The 20,905-nt window shown below is 35.9% G+C and overlaps 3 protein-coding genes and 1 non-coding gene across 7 annotated transcripts in view; 2 read left to right on the top strand and 2 right to left on the bottom strand.

Moving 5' to 3' along the window:
• LOC115331324 overlaps positions 1 to 20,905 on the top strand; it is a 264,070-nt gene that overhangs the window by 129,929 nt on the left and 113,236 nt on the right. For 3 of the 4 annotated variants that reach the window (XM_042290029.1, XM_042290028.1, XM_042290030.1), the window contains exon 2: positions 10,681 to 10,762. In XM_042290029.1, coding sequence (XP_042145963.1) covers positions 10,681 to 10,762 — 82 coding nt within the window. Of the gene's footprint in view, positions 1 to 9,520; positions 10,763 to 12,524; positions 13,791 to 20,905 lie in introns of those variants that run through there. The other variant, XR_006077680.1, reaches the window with a different exon arrangement.
• LOC115311149 lies at positions 17,126 to 18,092 on the bottom strand. Its single transcript, XM_029969794.4, has one exon. The coding sequence runs from the start codon at positions 18,056 to 18,058 to the stop codon at positions 17,189 to 17,191; it is 870 nt and encodes a 289-aa protein (XP_029825654.1). The 5' UTR covers positions 18,059 to 18,092; the 3' UTR covers positions 17,126 to 17,188.
• LOC115331314 lies at positions 18,287 to 20,514 on the top strand. Its single transcript, XM_029993407.4, has one exon. It carries the CDS (start codon positions 19,552 to 19,554, stop codon positions 20,272 to 20,274), a length of 723 nt encoding a protein of 240 aa, XP_029849267.3. The 5' UTR covers positions 18,287 to 19,551; the 3' UTR covers positions 20,275 to 20,514.
• On the bottom strand, positions 20,340 to 20,423 carry Trnal-uaa. The gene has a single exon. It is a non-coding gene; the product is annotated as a tRNA-Leu (tRNA).

The raw sequence follows: 20,905 nt of genomic DNA, 5'->3' as shown, positions 1-20,905 counted from the left end.
CTTAACACTTATACTTTCGTCTATATGTATATTATAAATGTTCGTATCACACATATAATCAAATCTACAATTCCAATACAAGTAGTATCCAACAATAGTGAGTAAATAGTCGAAAGTACACATGATTCGATCGTCACCATCGACAACATAAATGGACGATGATGCGTCTGTATGTTTTGCGGCATCCAAGTCCAATTTCAACCACGAAACATTGTGTATTCTCGTTAACCTAAGAGTACGACCTACGATCGTAGTCTCATCGTATATGTTCTTACTTAGCGCTATTGCACATGTCTGGTGTCCGTATAATGTATTAACTATTTCATTTGAATTTTTTAAACTAATGATTCTACAATAATTAATTCTTTTTAATAATTCGTTAAGTAAAATGCTATTCAATGTAATGTTTCTCAAACGAGTAGCGTCCAATGCAACATTAGGGCTGTGTATGTATTCTAACAATTTCGAACAAGACAACGACGACCATTTATCTGATACACCTTTCCCCCAAAACGGAACATATAAGTGAGAAGACCGTTTTTTGTCGTATGATTCATCAAAGTGAATTACGTGTTTATTATATAGGTTATCATATTGTACGATTTTATCCATTATTTTTATTTTACTCAAACAATCAACAATGGATTAATCATAAATAATTTTTATTTGAAAAACTAATTTAAAAAACCGAACGATTTTTTTTTCTTTGCTTTTCATTCAAGTAAGGACAAAAAATGATATTCATAAGATGTTAATAAGAGCTCAGATATAGTCTCACCTACAGCATCTGCAGAGACCACCAATTTATGTAAAATATATCTCGGTTTCAAAGTAATACCGTCGAGTTCTTCGTAATCGCTAAATGTATGTTGAACCTCGTCCTTCAGGTCTTTGTACAATATCGCGCGAAGATTTGGATGTAACGAAGAGTGCGTTTTACAATTTATACGTTTAGTTATTGTTACAATTGGTTCAGAAAACTTGGCATTAAAGAATACACAATTTCGTACAGCATCGTTAATGAAAATACCGGAGTAAAAATCGTACCAACTCGAATTGTCGTATTTAATTTGCATACTCGGTATTTGTTGAAAATCGTCCGGTAATGAAAATAATACATTTAATGCGTTAAAACAAAAGACCTTACCAATTTTATCCAACATTGCCATATCGTTCTTTGTGTAAATATATGACTGATAATATGTACTTAAATTAACGATGGTATATTCGTCTGCATTTACATCTTTTTGTGAAACGTTTTGAAAACACATAAATGCATTATATTGATCTAATATATAACACGACGATAATACAGAAGGCCATTCGATATCGTCAGTTTCAAAATGTATAATTAGACGCTCTACTAATGCACGTAACAACCCTGCCGTTTGAGCAATAATGACTCGACTATTGTATAACATTTCATCCCTCATATTAATATCATTATTACCAGCGAGCTTTTCAATTACTTGGTTTCTTTTCTTCTCATCATTCAGACCTGATGTTATTTCCACTCCACGTCCAATAAAATGAAATTGTTTATTCACGAGGTTGCTCAATACTACATCTAATGAAGTAAAGCCGTGTAGTGACCAAAGTAATATTGGACGTAATAATTTATTTAAAGTGTGATCAGATATGATATTGTTTATAATATCTATATCATACAGATTTTGTAATCTACGTGAGTCTTTTGGTGTTTTGTCTAAATAAAATTTTGCAACATCAAAATCTTCGTATGAGTGTTTAAATAAATTTATAAAGCTTTTATCCGTTGAAACATTCTTTATTTTCAATTTAGATAGACATAAAAAACGAATTGAATATAAACACGCATCATACAAGTCATATTGATCAACAACTCGCTGTGCTCCATATATATTGAGATGATATTTAAATTTTGTAAAGAGAAGCACGCTACTCATTGCAACACCAATCGGCGTATACCACAATGGAACAACTTCATCATCGTTTTTAGCAATTTTCTTTAATATAAAATCCCAATGACAAAAATTTGTTAAATCATTATTGTCACTTAATGAAATTAACGATTTGATTACCTGCCATTCTGTATTATGTATTGGGGTTAGTTCCTGGTTAACGTAATATGCGTAACGGCGTTCGTTATTTGCAATAAAACATTTTACTTTTATCTCGTCAATTAATTCATCACCTTGGTTAGACTCTTTCGGAGCCCGAATAAGGAGTCCAGACCAGGTTTTTAATATTTGTGTGTAAATTTCAATCATACGATGGTTTCCCAAAGTATCCGAAGGACTCGTTACTAATAATTTCATATCTGCCTCATTCAGATCTGTAAAGTTAGGCAGTTGTACAAATGCAGCATTTTTCGTAGTTTCGAAAAAATTTTTTAAATAATTATGTTCATCTACAGTAAATTTAATGAAGTAATCTGAAGCTACGTTATGATCAAATGGAAACACAACTAATGTAAATAGTGATACAATAGGAATACCTTCTTCGTTAAGTGTTTGTTTTCTTCTAATCATTGTAGTACTATCATTAACGAATGATTCGTATTCAAATGGAGTATATGTTTGCACACTACTCCCGCTACCGACACTTGTGGGTGTGTCTGGGAAATCATTAATCTGTTCGTAATCAGTTTTGGGATTGATCAACGCACAAAATATATCTGGACCTAATATGCCACTTAAAATTTGATTAAATCTCATCCAAGATCTGTCGATCCTATTATCATCATTGATGACACCATTGTATACTTTGTAGTAAAAATTATAATGCGGTTGCGATTCTAAAGTTTTATTTCGTTTTCTATAATTTATAAATCGCTCTCTCCAAAAATTTTTCGTTTTATTCCATAATATAGATCTCCAATTCTTTGGTAAAGAGTACCGCGTACAAAAATCGGTAAACGTTTTTTTAGTGTACGGTTCTCTATTTAATCCGAAATAAAAGAGAGCTACCAAGTATCTACACATATCATCCAATGGACCCTTCTCTATACCAACAATAGCAAAACGACTAACACACCAAGGTCTATGCTGGTGATCTGCATAATGAGGTAGTTTGTTAAATAAATCATATTCGGTTACTAAAACACTAGCATCCTTCATAGATAGATGCATACCCTTCTTTACAAGAGGGGATGGATCGTCTAGAGTAATTAACGTTTTTACGTTCATTACGTTATTCTCAAACGAAGAATCGAACCGATGCAGAGTCATAACGTACGTAAACCTATCGAATTTCCATTCCTTTTCGTCAACATATTCTCTACCGTAATAATCCTTCAAAAACACACTTTTAATCGACCTAATTGGCTTCAAATCACTGTTCAAATATACACCTTGTTCCAATAAAAATGAATCTAACGTACCAAGTACAATTAAAGGTTTACCCGATATTAATTCTCTGCATACATACACATATGCTCCTTGACTAGATTGGCTTGCAAGTATTGTTTTGGAATTATTTATGTAACCTGCATTGTTCCCCACTTCGTACAAGATCCTTTCGTTATCATACTCTGCCGTCAAATATTTTGAAGTAACTAAGAAACAAATTTTATTTCCATTTGGTACCAATGAACAATCTGGAATGTTTAAAGAACCAATGGAATCTGTTGATCCACCGCATAGAATACCTATAAGTGGTGTAACATTTATATAAATTGGAGTGTTGTGCGAATACAATTTTAAACACATAGATATTTTCATATTTCTTTTTTATTAATTACGATAAGAAATCGATTAATTTAAAAGCTGTGTATATATTTAAAATGTCTAAATTTTTAGATTCCTTCAATATATTATTGATCCGATGATCGTCATCCAAATGTTCGTAATACCTATTTAATGGTATGGTGTGTGTATTATTTATTTTTTTAGTGATGACGTATGGGTCAACTCCAGTTAGAAAAACCGCGACATCCAGTAATGTACGAAAATAATACGAATCGGTTTTTATATGTAGTAGTAGTTTTGCAATCACATTTTGCACAACATTCGCACGCAACGCACGATGATCTGAATTATGGAAGTCGTCCGCAATATTTAGAGAACATGTCATATACGATACAGGTCTATACGTCATTCGCAACAACCATTCGTCGATACAATACGTGACCTCAATAAGAGACAATGGTGTGTTATTAAATGCACCAGATCCAGTATTGGTAGTAATGTTATAAGAAGTTAACACATCGTTTACGTACTTTAATGGGGTTGTACACATGAGAAATTTTTCATTTAAATTACTTCTAGTTGTTGCCGATTTCATTTGTTTAGACCAAATATTATTTCCGTCCGTCCCAAACAAATTTGATAGCAAAATTTCTCTTTGGATAGTAATAGAGTCTTCCAATTTTTTTACATGTGCATTTGTGACGGGCATACAAGATCCTAAATCGTGTGATAACAAACAATGTAACAACAAAACTATTTTTTCGTCAACACGCAATTTTGGTGCTTTATATAATTCTATAAACAAGAAGCGATACGTACAACAATCGTGTATTAAAAATTTGTATAGTTTTTCCAAAATAGGGGTAAATGTTCCAATTTCCACTATTGTTTTCGCAGTGTTATCCTGACTTGCTGGTTGCGATTGCACGTTTAACATAGAAAGACGAGTTTCGTGTCGCCACCTAAGTAACATGCTTGTATACAGTGCTTTATCTAATGCAACGACATCGTTAAAATGGTTATGTCGTATAAGATAAACTTTATCGTTTTTGAGAACAATCCAAACATGTGGTGCTGGTGACCACGACTGTAATAAAACGTTTTGATTGGTTTGTTGATCGTTATTTCTTTGTAATATAGTATTTATTATATTCGCAGTTGATGTTGTATAAAACGATCCCCACCCACGAATTCTTATATTTTCCATTACCGCCAAATGTAATCTTTCACATATGTCGTTTGCCGATTCCATTTTTCCAGAAACAATCGCTGCCGGTATTAGCTCATCGTAGCGAAATTTATTAGACGTCTTTAAATATAACGGACCAAATGGTGCGTTATCGTAATCTAAAAATTTATCGTATACGATAGATAGCACAGGACCTAAAGAGAATTTGATATTTCCCGTAGGGGGCATCGAGGTATAACCTCCGTATTTAGCCACGATATTCTTCCATACGGAGACTGTTGTCACTATCCTTTTTACGCGACTACCCATATGCGTTTTTAAAGGAGTACAAACATTGGTTTCGACATCAGAAGAGTATTGTCGACATCCAAATAAAGGCCATCCCACTGTATTGTCTCTAGCTGAAGGTGGATTCGTTAATTCTTTAACTATACCATCGGCACTGTAAATTTTGTTGTTATTCGTAATTGTCTCCAAGACGAAATCTAACCAATCGTAACGCTCGCATGCACGAAGGACGCTTGGCGATCGGCGACGCATGCATTGTGTAATGTGTAAACATCGCTCTGGTGGCCTAATACTCAATGTATCTACAGTACTAAACATATAAAAGATGCGACATGCTGTAATTATTTCGATAGTGAGCTCTATAGGCTTATTCAATGCAAGCATAAAAACTGCGTTCCAGTCCACATTTCTACACTTGCTTACACTTATAAGATCTCTTGGATTTATTAAAAGTAAATTATTTAATGCGTTTAATGGACCCAAATCTTGTTGTAGCTCGATCGTAGAAGCATTATTTTTTGCAAAAACGTATTTAAAACTTGAATTCGTACCAGTATCCCATGTTATTTTGAAATCTGTATTGATTTGTAACTGCCCTTGCAAGCTTAAAAAAGCATTTGTATCCGAATATAAAAATGTCAGCCAGACATTTGCTATGTTTCTAAAGGCCAATAATATTGGATTGATATCAATAGAATAGTCATTTATACATTCGAAATCAGATTGCACCATTGTGGGGACGTAAGTCAATATGGGTGTCTTAACTAAAGGGGCCAAGTACTGTATCACGTTGATACAAGACAAATTGTAATCTGGTATTGGTATACGATCTACGTCAAGATCATTTTTAGGTAAGTATTTAATTTTTAAAAGAGTCATTATTTTAAAGTATGCGATTGGACCGTATAACATGCACACCGCGTCGTGGATCATGGTAGGGCATTCGTCTAGTAAAATATCAGTCCAGAGTTTCAATTCACTTTTTCGTAGCGTTTTAAAATTTGATGCCCTGAGTAAATCTAAAATACATGCACCCCAATTGTGTTCCGGTCTGCATGTATACATTGGCGTGTCGTCATAAAGACTTCTAATGCCATGACAAATATATTCCGCAGTGTCTATGATATCGTGGATTAATGGGTGTTTAAGAGAAGAAATTTTATACCATAAAAGACTATTCGTCTCTCGTTCATCTGCATCTATAATACGAGTCGCATTCGTGACCGCAAATGCATCAGTCTTTTCAACTACCATTCCACTTAATAAACGATATATGTGATCGAGTGTACAAAGATATCTACCTCGTTGTTGTGTTTGCGACAAATCAATTGCGTACACATATCCACCAGCTGTGTTGTTTGTAAGCCAAGAATTATTTTCCGACACGGTGACGACATTTCCGTCGATGTCAACTTCATGTTTTAAGTTGCAATTATTTGGATCGTATCTCGTTTCTCGTATAACGAAACCAAAAAAGGTCACGTTTTCCAAGACGTTACTTTTAAAACTCGGATATTTTATGGGTATTGGGGCTGTTGTGGTCTGAGCTGTAAATTGCCTTGCGGCGTTATCCGCCGACAATTTACATCTTTCGAAATGAACCAGAGGTGTGATATTAACGCTCACGTTACCAGGTGGTATATTTAAGGTAAACATTTTTATTTAATCTAAGGAATGCAATATCGTCGTCTTTTTCGTCTATTCGTGTCCGGTATCCTAGTTCTCTTTTCAGATAAGGCATGCGACACATTCTTCACGAAAGATTCATAAACATTGTTAACTTGAATTAAGGACATAGTAGGAATGCGATTCGTTGTGAGTATGTTTGTTACATATTGGTGTAATTTTTTAAATGTATCTACTTCTGATATTTCGGACATATCGATAGCATTACCTTTATATTCGTATCCGAGTAAATTGGATATAAAAGTACTCGCACGATGTCCGTTGTACGTGTACATTAGACATCCATTGATGGAAAGAATTATATGCATGAGATCCACAATGTGAGGATTCACAACTTTATAATTTAAAATTGCCTTGTTATTTAATACGTGACGCATTTTTTCAAAATTCTGTCGCATATTCTCAACACTGTAAGAATACTCATCTGGTAATTTCAAAATTGGTTTATCTTTAATCAATTTGTAACTAACGTTGACAGGTTCATCCGTTAAATGTAATGAATGAAGCGTAAACACGTCTGATGTCTTTTCAAAACTACACGCATAACCTGTGCGAATATTAAATTTAGAATAATCACTCGATTGAATTGCAGCTGTCATTTTACTTAAAACCCCATCTCGCTCAATGTTTGTTAGGTATTCTGTAAAGTACATGTAAAAAACTGCCATTTGAATATGCATTGGAATAACTTGTGATTGTTCTAAAGTACCAACATGTTCTTTCATAACCTCAGGTAACGTGTTTAAGACATCACGTATACGTTTATGCAAGTTTCTACCGTAATAGCTCCACAATGTATCACTAATAAAAGTATCGTAAATTCTAATAAAGTCGAGATCGTAATATGGCCATGTATGTTCTACTGTTCCTTCTAATTCATTTGACACAGTAGTGGGAAGCGTGAATTTCCACCAATTGACTGCCCCCTTTACAATTTTGTTAGGCGTACCTAAATATCCTTTGTTATATGCATTCAAAACGAAATCGAACCAATCGTAAGATAAACACGCATGTACAACCTTTATAGAACTAAATCTCATTAAAAAGTTAATGTGAGTACCTTTGGTATACTGCGTTGTATCACTATTAGGATTGTATACGTATCGCGTTCTAAAACACGTCATAATTATAAGAAGTAACATTGACCTAAATGAACTATAGTTTTGAAAAGTGGCTTCCATTTTTTTTGCTTCAATAGATTTATTTAATGATGCTATTAAAATGACATTCCATGATGGGTCGATACGCATATCATTAAAATCGGCTGTTAATAATATGTTCAAAATTTCTAACGGACTCGAATATGTAGCTAAAACATTTCTATTAGTTTTTGAACATAACATAAAGGAAACATTACGCGGTTTGTCTACCCACTCACCACAACTGTATGTTGTATAAACATCCTTTGGTGTATCTGAAACTTGTGCAAGAATATCAGAAAAAAAGTCCACACCATGGTCATTCGCCTTCGGTTTATCGGATACACCAGATTGTAACAACATTGTTTCGTGTGGTGTGTAGAAGTAATGTAGCCAGTCATCCGTTGCAGCCGAAAAGGCTTTAAATCCTTTTTCCAAATCCAATCTTTCTATAATACTTTGCAAAAACTTAGACTCAACGCTTTTCAACAATGCACAACGAGCGTCTGTATTTAGAGGAGCAGCCTTTAAAGCTTCGGATTCGGTAAAAAACGGATGTACGTGGCTATATACGACAGATTTGCTAAAATGATTTCCATTTGACTTATATCCAGTTACAATCGCTGACCCCTCTGTATACATCTCTGGGTAATCTTTGATCAATAGGAATGAAAGGTGATCTATTGCTTGCATAGTCATACTATATATTTGTGGCGTAAATAACAAACACAATGCAGTTTGAATCATTTGGCAATGCCGCCTTTTATCAGCAATCGACCAAAGGAATGAATGTGTATTAAAAGAAGTTTTCTCACCCCACAATTCAGCGTAATGTACCTCTTTAAAACACCTACCCTTGGAATCGATTTCATCGCAAGCTTCATCTACGACGTACGCCATTGCTACACCAAACATATATGCTTCATAATCATCTACGTAAGATTGCATATTTGTATAAAGCGATTTCTTTCTATTGAAATATTCACTACCAACTACGTTAGAATAATATAAATTCTGTCGCATTCGAGGTACACCGTTGTTAATTATGTGCTGCCAATACAGCCCATTCGAAATTGCGTAACTTAGTGGCCTCGTTCCGGTAGCACTACTCGTAGAAAATGGATTTCGGCCATTCACATCTATACCATGACATATGCAATACAGATAATCCAAAGTACATAAATATTTCCCACTGTCACCATCAATAACGTAAACATAGCCACCTTCTGTCGATCCATTTGCATCGTCTGCAATGTGAATCGGTTTATACTCTGTCACGTTAAAATATGCATTTTCGAGTGTAACGTTTTCTGCAAGCAAATCACCAACGTGAACAATACATTTCAAATCGTGAACTAATTTTGTTATTTTCAAAGGCTTCCCATGTAAAACGAAACTCAGTTTGTCAACTTTAAAAGGAGTATCTATGTGTATTACCCTCGATTGGCCAAATATTTGAATTACTTTAGTAGCTGAAATGGAAGTACCGTTTTCGAATTTTAAAAGACAATCTATATTAATATCGTTAATCAAAATTGTCATTATGGCATATGCTATTTTGTAATCACAAAATATATTTTGTATTCGCAGTTCTTTATAGAAAAGAAAACTATTTTGAATTTCACAAATTCATGTTTTTTCTGTTTTAATAATTTATAGATTAGCATAACGTTTCTAATATCTATCACATACTATCAATGACAAAAAATCTTATACAGACACGAAAACACGATATATGATGACAATTTTTTTTATTCAAACTTTAATTGCCTTAGAAGGTTGGGTAAAGTACAATTTATTATTCAATATGGCTTGAAGAGTACATACCGCATGAGATCGCATTTTGTAATCGATATTGACACCCATCTTGTACTGGCTCGTTTTGTTATTTCTTACATAAATGTAATGCATCCGTGTACATGCAACTATAATAGTTTTAAACAACATGGTTCGATAATGAACAATTGCGTAATTAAACACGGAATTCCAAATGTGACTCTTCTTTACGTTTTCGAACTTCTCGAACAACAAATCATTCAAAGGTTCCACTGGATCGTTATATTTTGTAATGACCTCTTTTTGAGCATGTCTACATAGAAGTAACATCGCATTTTTGGGACTTTCGTCCCATTCGTCACACTCGTGTGTTACATGGAGATATAGGTGGTCACCATTGATTCGAATTACAGGTTGGGTATTAACTCCACGTTTTGAAAACACATCGCTGGATGGTGTGTACAAATAGTGCAATAAATCGTCGGCAAGTGTGGTAAAAACGCGTTTAGCTATTTTGAGAGAAATGGGTCCCTTCGGGTTATTCATCATTTTCCCCTCTACATCCGAATTCAAGTAAGCGATTGCCTTCTTCGATGTTCGCAATTCCCTACCGTTCGTAACATGCGAAGGTTCAGTAACGAAAGAATTTATTTTTGTAGCAAATGGGTAAATGCGTGGATAAAGTACCGTTTTCTCTACGTCGTTAAAAACAAATATTTCGTTCTCTTCGTCGCTCGGCCCAGATGGTAGTTTGTAGTCTTCTATTTTTTGCATCACTTCGTTATATACAGAAGGAGTGAAGTAAAGACACATTGCGTTTTGAATGATATCGTTATTTAATTGTCGGCGAGTTATGCACCATAAGGTGTAATGAGCATTAATTGAAGTATTTTCCGACCCAAATAATTTAAAATATTCATTTTCACAATTACAGCGACCGGCACCGTCAAGTAGATCGAAGGCTTCGTCAATCACATACGCCAAGGCGACTCCAAAATCATATGCATAATTGCAAGGTATGTACTTTCCAACGCTAAAATATAACGAATCTTTATATTCTGCGTAACGATTACCTACTTGGTCCGAATAATATAATGTACTGTCAATCTTTTCACTCGTTATTAATTTTTGCCAATATAAACCATTAGAAATAGCACGACTTACAGGTCGCTTGCCAGTTACCTGGGAAATGGAAAATGGATTACGCTCTTCCATATCACCTATATTATTATACAAACAATATAAATAGTCTAAAGTACACAGATATCGCCCACTTTGACCATCGATGACATATACGTATCCACCTTGCACAACTCCACTTGTATCAGGAGAAATCTGGACTATGGCATCGCCATCCATTTCATACACATCGTTCTCCAAACGGAAGTCTTTTTCTGTCAATTCGCCAATATGTACGGGAGTATCGTCGTTCTTCCATATGCGCAAAGGTTCGGCATGTAATACAAATCGATAACTTTCGGCCTCAAATGGATTCGATATTGCCAATACCGAAACGAAATTCTTCGAGAGAGTTAATTTATTATCTTCGTTAAATAAATCACAAATATATTGTGTATCTGGACATTGATTGCGTTCGTAAAGTAAAAGCGAAGTTATGTTAACTGTACACGTATCGGCAAAGTGGATGTACATCTTTGTTGTGTATTAATATATATCGATATTAGACCTAGAATGCATGTAATTTTCAGATATACAGTTTTTATTACTTATAGTAAACAAATAAGAATGGAAAAGGTGGCGACTTTGGATGTTTATTGTAATTTCCATCACAGAGGAGTTTGGGAGGAGCCGAATCGCGATTGGACGACGAGCGCGATTCCCTTTCTCATTTTTTTGAAATAGATAAATGACAAAAAATAACCAGTGTGTATAAATGGACCTTACCACCACCTGCAACAACACTCTTCTATTTCTTATCAAAGCGAACAGTTGCCTTCTTTTCAAACATGCCGAGACGTATGAAAGTTGCTTTAAGAAGATCGCCTAGAAACGTATCCCATATTCATAAACTTCCGCCAGAGATTTGGGAAAAAATTTTAAAGTATTTAGACTATAAATCAAAGTTTAAGGCTTTACGTGTATGCAAATTATGGAACGAGCTTTTGGAAAATAGTCCTCGCATTTTTTGGCATAACGAAATAGCATCCGTCTATCATCTTGCCGATATAAATACTTACTCCATCGCGAAAAAAGAATTTAAAGGTTTAAATATACATACCAATAGCTGTGTAGGTGTTTGCCAATTGTTTGTGCACAAACACCCTCGTGTAAAACTTTTAAGTTTCCAGAATTGTAATAGACTAAACGACTATGTTATATCGAGAGCTATAGATTGTTTATCAGGAACTTTAATTAGTCTAAGTTTGCATAACTGTAAATTTGTAACTGATATTACTTTACTAAACATTGCATTATTTCTTCCAAAGTTAGAATTACTAGACCTGAGTGGTTGTAATAATCTTACAAACGAAGGATTAAAACACTTGGCTGCCATTGATCCAGCACTTAATAGAAATCGATTTCATAAACTGCGAATTCTACACATTGACAATATTGTGACAGTACGAGATGATGTTATTTCAAATATCTTGAGGACCATGCTTCCTTTGGAAATATTGACTTTCAGTAATTGTAAATCTATCACTAGAACTGTTCTCTTCTATATCGCATTTTATTACAGAAATTTGATCTATTTAGATATGTCTGGGTCTTTAAGAGTTGTTGCAGATGATTTATACTATATTTTACGTCCTGCAGATAGATTTCGGGATTTGGTGATTAGATATACAAGCAAAGCCGACAGAAAAGAACATTTATTCCAATTCTGAAAACGGAAACATCAACCGACTACACGGCCTACCCAACTCTCAAGCCAAGCGATGTCTACCATTTCTTCGTTGCCAAACGAAATACTCGTTACGATATTTCATTTCCTTACACAAGAGGAAAAAGCTGTTGTGGCAACGGTGTGTAAAAAATGGTATTGTGTCGTCGACTTACCTGTGCTCTGGCAAAGGAACAGTGTCGCATACATTGGAGACTACAATGCAACATGCTTCGAGACCATCGTTCGAAGAAAAGTATCCAAAGTCCACCTGTGCAATGGATTCGACTACCGGATGATTCCATTCAACATCGTTGACATCGACTGTGGAAGACGCTACTCTACTGTCGTGACATTGTTACAGTGTAAGAAGAATGTACTACGAACTCTGAAGTGTTTAAACGTGTCTGGTTGTTTTGATTTAACCGACATGGATTTGGAAAAAATTGTTCTCATCGCCCCAAACATTACTAATTTGAATGTGGAACAGTGTGTACGTTTATCGGATGCAGCTATGCGCAGAATTGCGTATTACTTGACTGTGACATCTTTGAATGTTAATCAATGTGTGAACATTACTATGGACGGCATGCAATTTTTCTTAAACAATGGAAAGTCGCATCTCATTTCCAAATTATGCATGAGTCAAATGTGGAATGTTGATTTTCACCAGCTTGTATTGTTAATTCACAAGTGCAAATTCTTAAAAGAGATTGAAATGTCATTTTGTTACAAATGGAATTGTCAGTTGTTTCAGCAAATAGTAGACGCTCTTTGCTATTTAGAAAGTTTTGTAATTAATATCAATCTCATATTTGAAGAGAATGTATTGATTGCATATATTCAGGATTATAGAAAATATCTTTGTAAGAAAGGTAGAGGACAGAGTCGCACATTAGTTTTCCGTATTATGTACTATTCAAATAATGGAAAAACACTCGCACTTTGATCACAAAAATAAAAAAATTCGCTTGACCAACTGACCACGCCTCCATTTATGTTAAACACATTCACCCTCACCCCATCTCTTTCCTTCATTGGAATAATGTACTATTGCACTTTGATCAAGAAAAAATATAAAAAAATTCGCTTGACCAACTGACCACGCCTCCATTTATGTTAAACATTCACACCCTCCCCCACAACACCACCCACATCCCTCTCTCACTCCTTCATTAGGACGCAGGCGCTATTTTTTCCGAAACCCCTCAGTCGTCCAACTGGAATACCATGGAGCGTTTGCCAACAGAAATTGTGGTTCACATTTTCTCGTTTTTAACAACGTTTGAGAAATATCTCGTGTCTAAGGTCTGTAGCTCTTGGTCCGATATCGTCATCTGCAAATGTCTTTGGACAAAGGCTGTGGCCTGTGTCGGTGAATACGACTCCAATTTCAAAAGATGGATCGTTCTACGAGACGTTCGACGTTTACATCTCACCGAAGACTTCGACTTCAGAATGTTTCGGCCCAAAACGGAATACGTAAAGTGTGCAACTTACGAACGCTTACGTCCACTTCTACAATCTAGAACACAAACGACGAAGGTGAGAAGTTTATGCATCGACGATTGCTCACAAATGAAAAACGTGGATATGGAATATCTAGTGCATAAAATGTCACAACTTGAAAAATTGACTCTAATGTTTGCATCTCGAGTGTCGTCTATTGCAATGTATTCTATCGTAAAGGGTCTTAAAAAATTGAGAATACTTCAACTCGATCACGTACGTTTTACCGAAGCTGACATTGAAATCATTTTGAAAAGTGACATGGCTCATCGTTTGACGAAACTCACACTGCGAAATCTTTGGCTAACACGTCAACATCTCTATGCAAACGTTTTACGGAAGTGTAAACGGCTGGTCAAGTTGGAATTAGACTATTCACGTGAATTAACGATTACACACTTTAACAACATGATGACGAATCTAGGTCCATATATGACGTATATTTGTTTTTACGTGAAAAACTTTGAGAAAGATTCTATACGCATAAAATCCTTAATGTATTGTTATTTTCTCTCGACGAATGGACAGCCCCGTAAAGTTTATATTTTTATAAAACGTGGAAACTTGACGAAATGTGTGAGATGGAAGAATGTATGTGTTCAAATGGAGAGTGGGGTTTGGTGAGGGTAGTTTGTTATGTTTATAAAGTGGAAAAACAATGTGAGGGAGAGGGTATCGCCTATATAAGAGATCCCACCACCACACCAGTAACGGATGAGAAACAAGATGGACCCATGGATGCACAGTTGGCATTTGTGGACAAATCGTAGACTAAGATCCTTGCCAAATCCAAGACTGTCCGAGGAATATGAAAAGTCTACTAGCATACCAACCGTCGCAGTTTTAACAAGTGAATTGCGACGTATGACGAATGCACTGGACACTGTGCCTGTGGACGTATTTACAACGTGCAACAAGTCAACGGCCAACAACTTCTGCTGGCTTTCGGAAAACACAAGTATCTTCAATTCTCTGTTATTGCATATTAATCTGGAACTCGAAGAACATCGACCGCATGCTTTTGGATTGTACAACATGGATATCTCCATTGGTATGGACGATTGCGGTGTTTTACTAGCGTGCCTTGCGATGCATCTGCTACTTCGTATTCATCATTGTATCGAATCGATTGAGCTAAGCAAAAATGTACTTGTACACGCTTATACAAAGATAATTTGTGATGGGATTTCTTTGAGTCGTGGACTTCGTAATATGCATATATGTATAGATTTGGATTTAAATGCATTCGTAAATATGCGTATCCAATTGTTAAAAGCCCTTTGCCTTTGCAACTCGAAATTTGAAACATTGCATTTCTTTCAACTAAACGTTCCTTCAAATCTGCAAATGCAATTCGTCCAAATGTTGCAGCGTCAGCCATTGAAGTCGTTAGATATAATTAGCAGTGATTTGTCGGAAAATAGTGTCGTAGAATTAATGAATGTTTTGTGTGAAAAGAAGGAACTCGTTTCTTTAAAATACAATTCAAACATTCTTAACAAAGTATCTGCTGATAAATTTGGAAAATTTTTAATAAGCGAACATTGTCAACTTCGAGAAATCCTTTTTATCAAAGTAGAAGAAACACATTTGAACGATATGATTAGCATATTTCGGAATATTGGAAACAACCGTACTATTAAGAAATTAGGGGTACTCTTCTGCGATTTAGATACGAGTGCACACCTTACTTTAATAAAGAGTTTATTTAATAATGAAAGCATCGTTACTCTTACCTTCGGAGACATGGAGATTTCACGAAGTGTATTTAAACAGATTGCAAAGTTATTGAAGATAAATAGGTTTCTCGAGGTTCTTGAAATCAATTGCATGTTTCTGAATTTAAGTTCGGCCATCTCACTTTCAGAATCATTAAAACGTAACAAAAGTTTTCGTAGGTTAGGATTTGGTTTCACCAGTATAGAAGCCGATGGTATCGTATGTATGATTGAGACTCTCACTACAAATAAGACTCTAAATAAATTGTCCTTTAATATAGATCCTATGACCGAAAGTATACAAAGAGCCTTATGCGACGCACAAGCATATTCTCGTGTATGTTTAGTTTCGTACGAGACGCAAGAGTTGTTTGCATATTCGCAATATATTACAAATAATATAAATACTATTACAAGTGTGTGTGTGTCGTCCATGATATGTACTGACGATTGTATTGCTGCATTGTTTAGATCTCTACAAAATGCACCATTTTTAAAAGATTTGTGTGTTAAGACATTTTCTCACATTGACCTAAATATGTCTGCCGAAGCCATACCTACAATTTTACGAAATAGTTCAAGTTTAAAAAGTGTTAATTTGTGCTTTAATTTCCGAATCGAATTCATAATTCCAATAATGAATGGTCTAGAAAAAAGCAAAAGTATAAAAAATTTTAATATGCCATATATCTTGCAATCGGAAGACACTCTGCAATCTTTAATAAACATCGTAAATAATAACACTGTTTTAAATAAATTTTCCAGTATAATGGTTGCTGATGCGTGTCCAGATATTGGCCATTTATTAGATGCGATAGAGAATAATACGACTCTCTTAAAAATGGATGTATTTGGTATAGGTTTGACGCATGTGGATAGTTTTGACTCTGTTTTTCGCATAAGAGAAGCAATGAGAAGAAATCTATCATTGCGTTATCGTGTAATGGAATTTCTCATGGATTCACCAGCGTTTGTCACATACGACGCGGTAGTTCTTTACAAAAAAATAAGGTATAGCGATTCTTTTGTCAAATTTGCGAATAAAATAATTACAAATAACAGTTTTTCTCATATGCAAAATCGAGCAAACAATTATCTAATGTATAATTTTTTTAAACTTGCAAATATTTGTATAAAAATTGTGTGTTATTCTCTATTAGAATCTCGTGTTGTACAGATCGACAGTCTGAATCATGATTGTTTATTTAAAATTATTTCTTATCTTAAATTGTCCGATATTAAAAAGTGCTGACCATAATAAAATAAAAATATGTAATCGCACAAACCATCTCGTTTCTGTGCAAAATCATTTATTCGTATCGCGTCACATCACAGGTAAGTCATTTCATTTTTGTTTTCCTTATACAATTTCAAAGCTTGATGGTCTTCACTGAACCATCTGGACGAACGGTCTGTATTCTCGTAGTCTTGTTTCTAAAGCGTCTCGGCGTCACTTGAAAACAGTTGAACAACATTTGTTCCACTGTCATTATTTGTCTGAGACTGACGACTTTGATTCGCAGAGTTTTTAGATGCTTTCCATGGGTGAGTATCGTTTTTAACGCCGTAAATGTAAAGCCACGGGTCAATTCAAGTTCCAAAGTTTTTAAAAATCTACAACGCCTAAGGAGCTGTTCGTACAACTCGTGATCGAACTCGTTGAGACGCGAGATCGATAGGAACCTGAGTTGGGTTACAAAGTCACTCAAGAAGAGTTCCCTCACTTCAGCGAGATGCATCCAATGTGTCTCAATTGTGAGATATCTGATGGTCTTCTGCGCCATGATGAATTGGAAGGTCTTGGGTGAGATGATTTCTGCATTAAGCAATGTCAGAGTCACTAGTCGTGGAAACTTCTTGAACACTTGTTCTAACTTGTAGCTGATGATGTAGGGGTCGTTGAGGATCAATGTATGCACTTCACTCAAGTCCACGTCTGAGCTCGTCATCAAAGCGTTCAAACTCCTAATATGGGTACACAGGATTCGACGCACCTTTGGTGGGAGCATCTCAGTGTCGAAGTCTTGGCCAATTTTGACGCTGGTAATTCCACGGCGACAAATGGAATCCTTCACGACGGCGTTGAAGGGTCCAATCTTGGCGAAATCCAATTTCCAGAGTTGATTGTTGTCCAGGATCGATGCCCACCGTTTACACACGCGAACCATAGTAACCTTATCCTTGGTAGGAAGGTAGGAGAAAATGAGAGTTAGAATCTCGTTGGGGATCTCTGCGAACATTGCGAACGAGCAGTTGTGGACTCACTGGTTATGATGTCTAACGGTCAGTAATATTTATGACCAATCCTCCTTTCACACCTCCTACACCACCCCTTCCACAGCTTACTGACATCCAGCGATGTCTACCTCATCCCCCCCAACACCTCCTCTCTCTCTTACATATACCCCTTTCCTACTTTGCATAAAGAGAGATAAGATAAAAAGCGAGGGGCATTAACCTTATCTGTTTTTACATACCCTCATCCATATGCACAGTATCTATCTATCTATTTATTATTTTTCATTTCTTTTACATCGCTCCGGTTAGAATCAGCTTTAGATAGCGTCACATCCAGACGGACCTCAAAAAGTAAAAGGAGGAGGAGATTATCACGTGACTAGGTTACGTCACTTCGTTCTACTCCCCCCAATCCCTTGCACAAACAACCCTTGTTTTCAATCATATTTGACGGCAGAATCGAACATTCTTCATATTTGACAGCACAATTGCACATTGTAGATGAGTCAACACCAAAAGTAAAAATAAACAGATTAATTGTGTAAAGATTTTTTTTATTCCTTCATATCCGGGTCAACAGATTTCGGTGGTTGAGGCAACTGTGGAACCATTTCTGTAACTTTGCATGTCGATAGCAGATTGTCACCATTTCCACTGTAAAACACTTCATCGTATTGTTCACTGTCAAAACCTCTAAATGCATTAGAAAGGTCTTCGAATTCGCTGTACAAGTCCCCATAAGCACAATGGCTTGGGCACCATTCGTATTTTTTATCATCACTGGTAGCCCTACCGCTGTACACTGAGCATTGGCGTTCGGACGTTCTGTCCTCGATTGAGGATTCACTACCGTAAACACGATAGTTTGGATTCACCACACACACTTGCCTGTCTTGAAGACGGTACCCATGATTCGTCGTACACTTTTCTCCATTCGTGATGTCGACTTGACCACCACCACCACCACCACCACCGCCGCAAATATCGTAACCTGGATTCACCACACATTTGTCGTTCTCTATATCTACGACGTCGTCCAACATGTCGTCCGTAGAAATAGAAGTCATTTGGCTGCGTTGGGTGTTCACCAGGTTTTTCAGATAGGCTTCCATGTCCGCAAGAGTACGGTCTTCTTGTGGTAGAGTCAATTGTAGTGGGTCGTCTTGTATGCTGCGTTCAAGCTCTAAGAGCTTTTGAAGGGATTCGTTCAGAGCAACGAGACTCTCGTCAGTAAATAGATCACGAGACATCTTAGAGGTGCGTCTTTGTTGTGGGTGGAGATGCGTTATATAGGAAATGAGAGTGAGTGGTGGTGGGGAGTGGGAGAGAGTCAATGTGTACGTTTTTTCAGCCAATGGAAAGAATATTTTTGGATTTCGCAAAATTTGAGAGTGTATATTGTGAAACACAATAACAAACTTTCCTTCCTCCGTTTCCTTTCTCCAATATTATTCTATATAAAGACTAGAACGCACACCACATCCATTATACTTAAATGGCGTCGCTGATCACTCTGGTACAGTACGAGACGATGGACTTCGAACTGAGTCAATATGTCAGAAGAGACATAGCATTCTGTAGTGGTTCGCGTGAAATGCCAGATGGTAGTTATTTCCGCTGCTACGACAACTTCATACCATACAAGTATGCCAAAGAAGTATTTCATCACATACAAGACAACCGACGCTGCACGTATCACCGATACACAGCTTGGGATCAAATCACCTCGATCTTCGCCGAAAACGCCAATCTGCCACATGTTCCAATCCCCAAGTCTCCACACTCCGAAACTATACACAATGCTATGAAAACTTGTCTTCAAAATCCTGAATATACGCACATCATATTGGATTCACCGCTCTTTATAAAATATTTACAAGAGCACGTCATACGACTCGACATACACCTCAAAGGTCTTCTAGACGACAACATGCTCATTGCAATTCTAAGTAAATTGCCTCAACTTGTGACTTTGCATATTCACTACGGATCATTGTTAAGCAGTGCTATTTTAAAAATCATTGCAGAAATGCATCCACAACTTCGCCATCTGTGTATATACGAGTACGAAAATGTCACCGACAGTGCTTTCGAAGAAATACAACTGGGACTTGTCACTCTGTGTATCGTTAGCTCTGTATATATTGATGAAGATGTTTATGAATCTAGACTGATTAAAATGCCCAACTTGATGTGTGCTTCATGTAATGTGAAGTAAAAATAATAAAACAATTGTACACAAAGACCGTGTTTTTTTTCTTATTTATTTTGAAAAAAAATATATGTTAGTAGTAGGATTCGAACCCACGTCTTCAAGTGAAGACCAGAGCTTAAGTCTGGCGCCTTAGACCGCTCGGCCATACTAACAATAGAAAAATATCCTTATGTAATTGCGATAATATTTACTCTTTATCCGTTTCATCGTCTTTCGTCTTTATTACAACTTTATTAATACTTGGTACAACGTACGATTCATCTTTAGTTTTGATCAACTTTAAAACTGTATTTAATAAACTGTCTAAAGAACTTCCTTTACTTGCCATTCCAGTGAAACGAATCCTAAATGACGAAACATTCATAGCCTGTGATAGGGGAGGGTTATCGTTAGCACCAATTGTTACATAATAACTATACAAAGCGGAAGCTGCATATCGTCTTTCAATTCTTAAGAATTTGGATGGAATATTTATTGGATTAGTAGATTTCCATCCCCCTATGTACTCTATTAACATTACATCGAACGAATGAATTGTATTAAACTTTAATTCGTATTCGTCCATCGTTAACGAATCGATACCACCATAAACCATAACTTGTAGGCGTTGCAGTACATTTCGCATTATTTTTAG

Source organism: Ixodes scapularis, unplaced genomic scaffold, assembly GCF_016920785.2.
Source record: "Ixodes scapularis isolate PalLabHiFi unplaced genomic scaffold, ASM1692078v2 PGA_scaffold13__105_contigs__length_92229423, whole genome shotgun sequence".
NCBI classification, from domain to species: domain Eukaryota; kingdom Metazoa; phylum Arthropoda; class Arachnida; order Ixodida; family Ixodidae; genus Ixodes; species Ixodes scapularis.
The sequence above is the reverse complement of the archived record's forward strand: the minus strand, read 5'-3'. Positions and strand labels throughout refer to the sequence as shown.

Coding starts and splice junctions, on each gene's coding strand:
- LOC115331314 (XM_029993407.4), top strand. CDS start 19,552: ATGGCGTCGCTGATCACTCTGGTACAGTACGAGACGATGGACTTCGAA.
- LOC115311149 (XM_029969794.4), bottom strand. CDS start 18,058: ATGTTCGCAGAGATCCCCAACGAGATTCTAACTCTCATTTTCTCCTAC.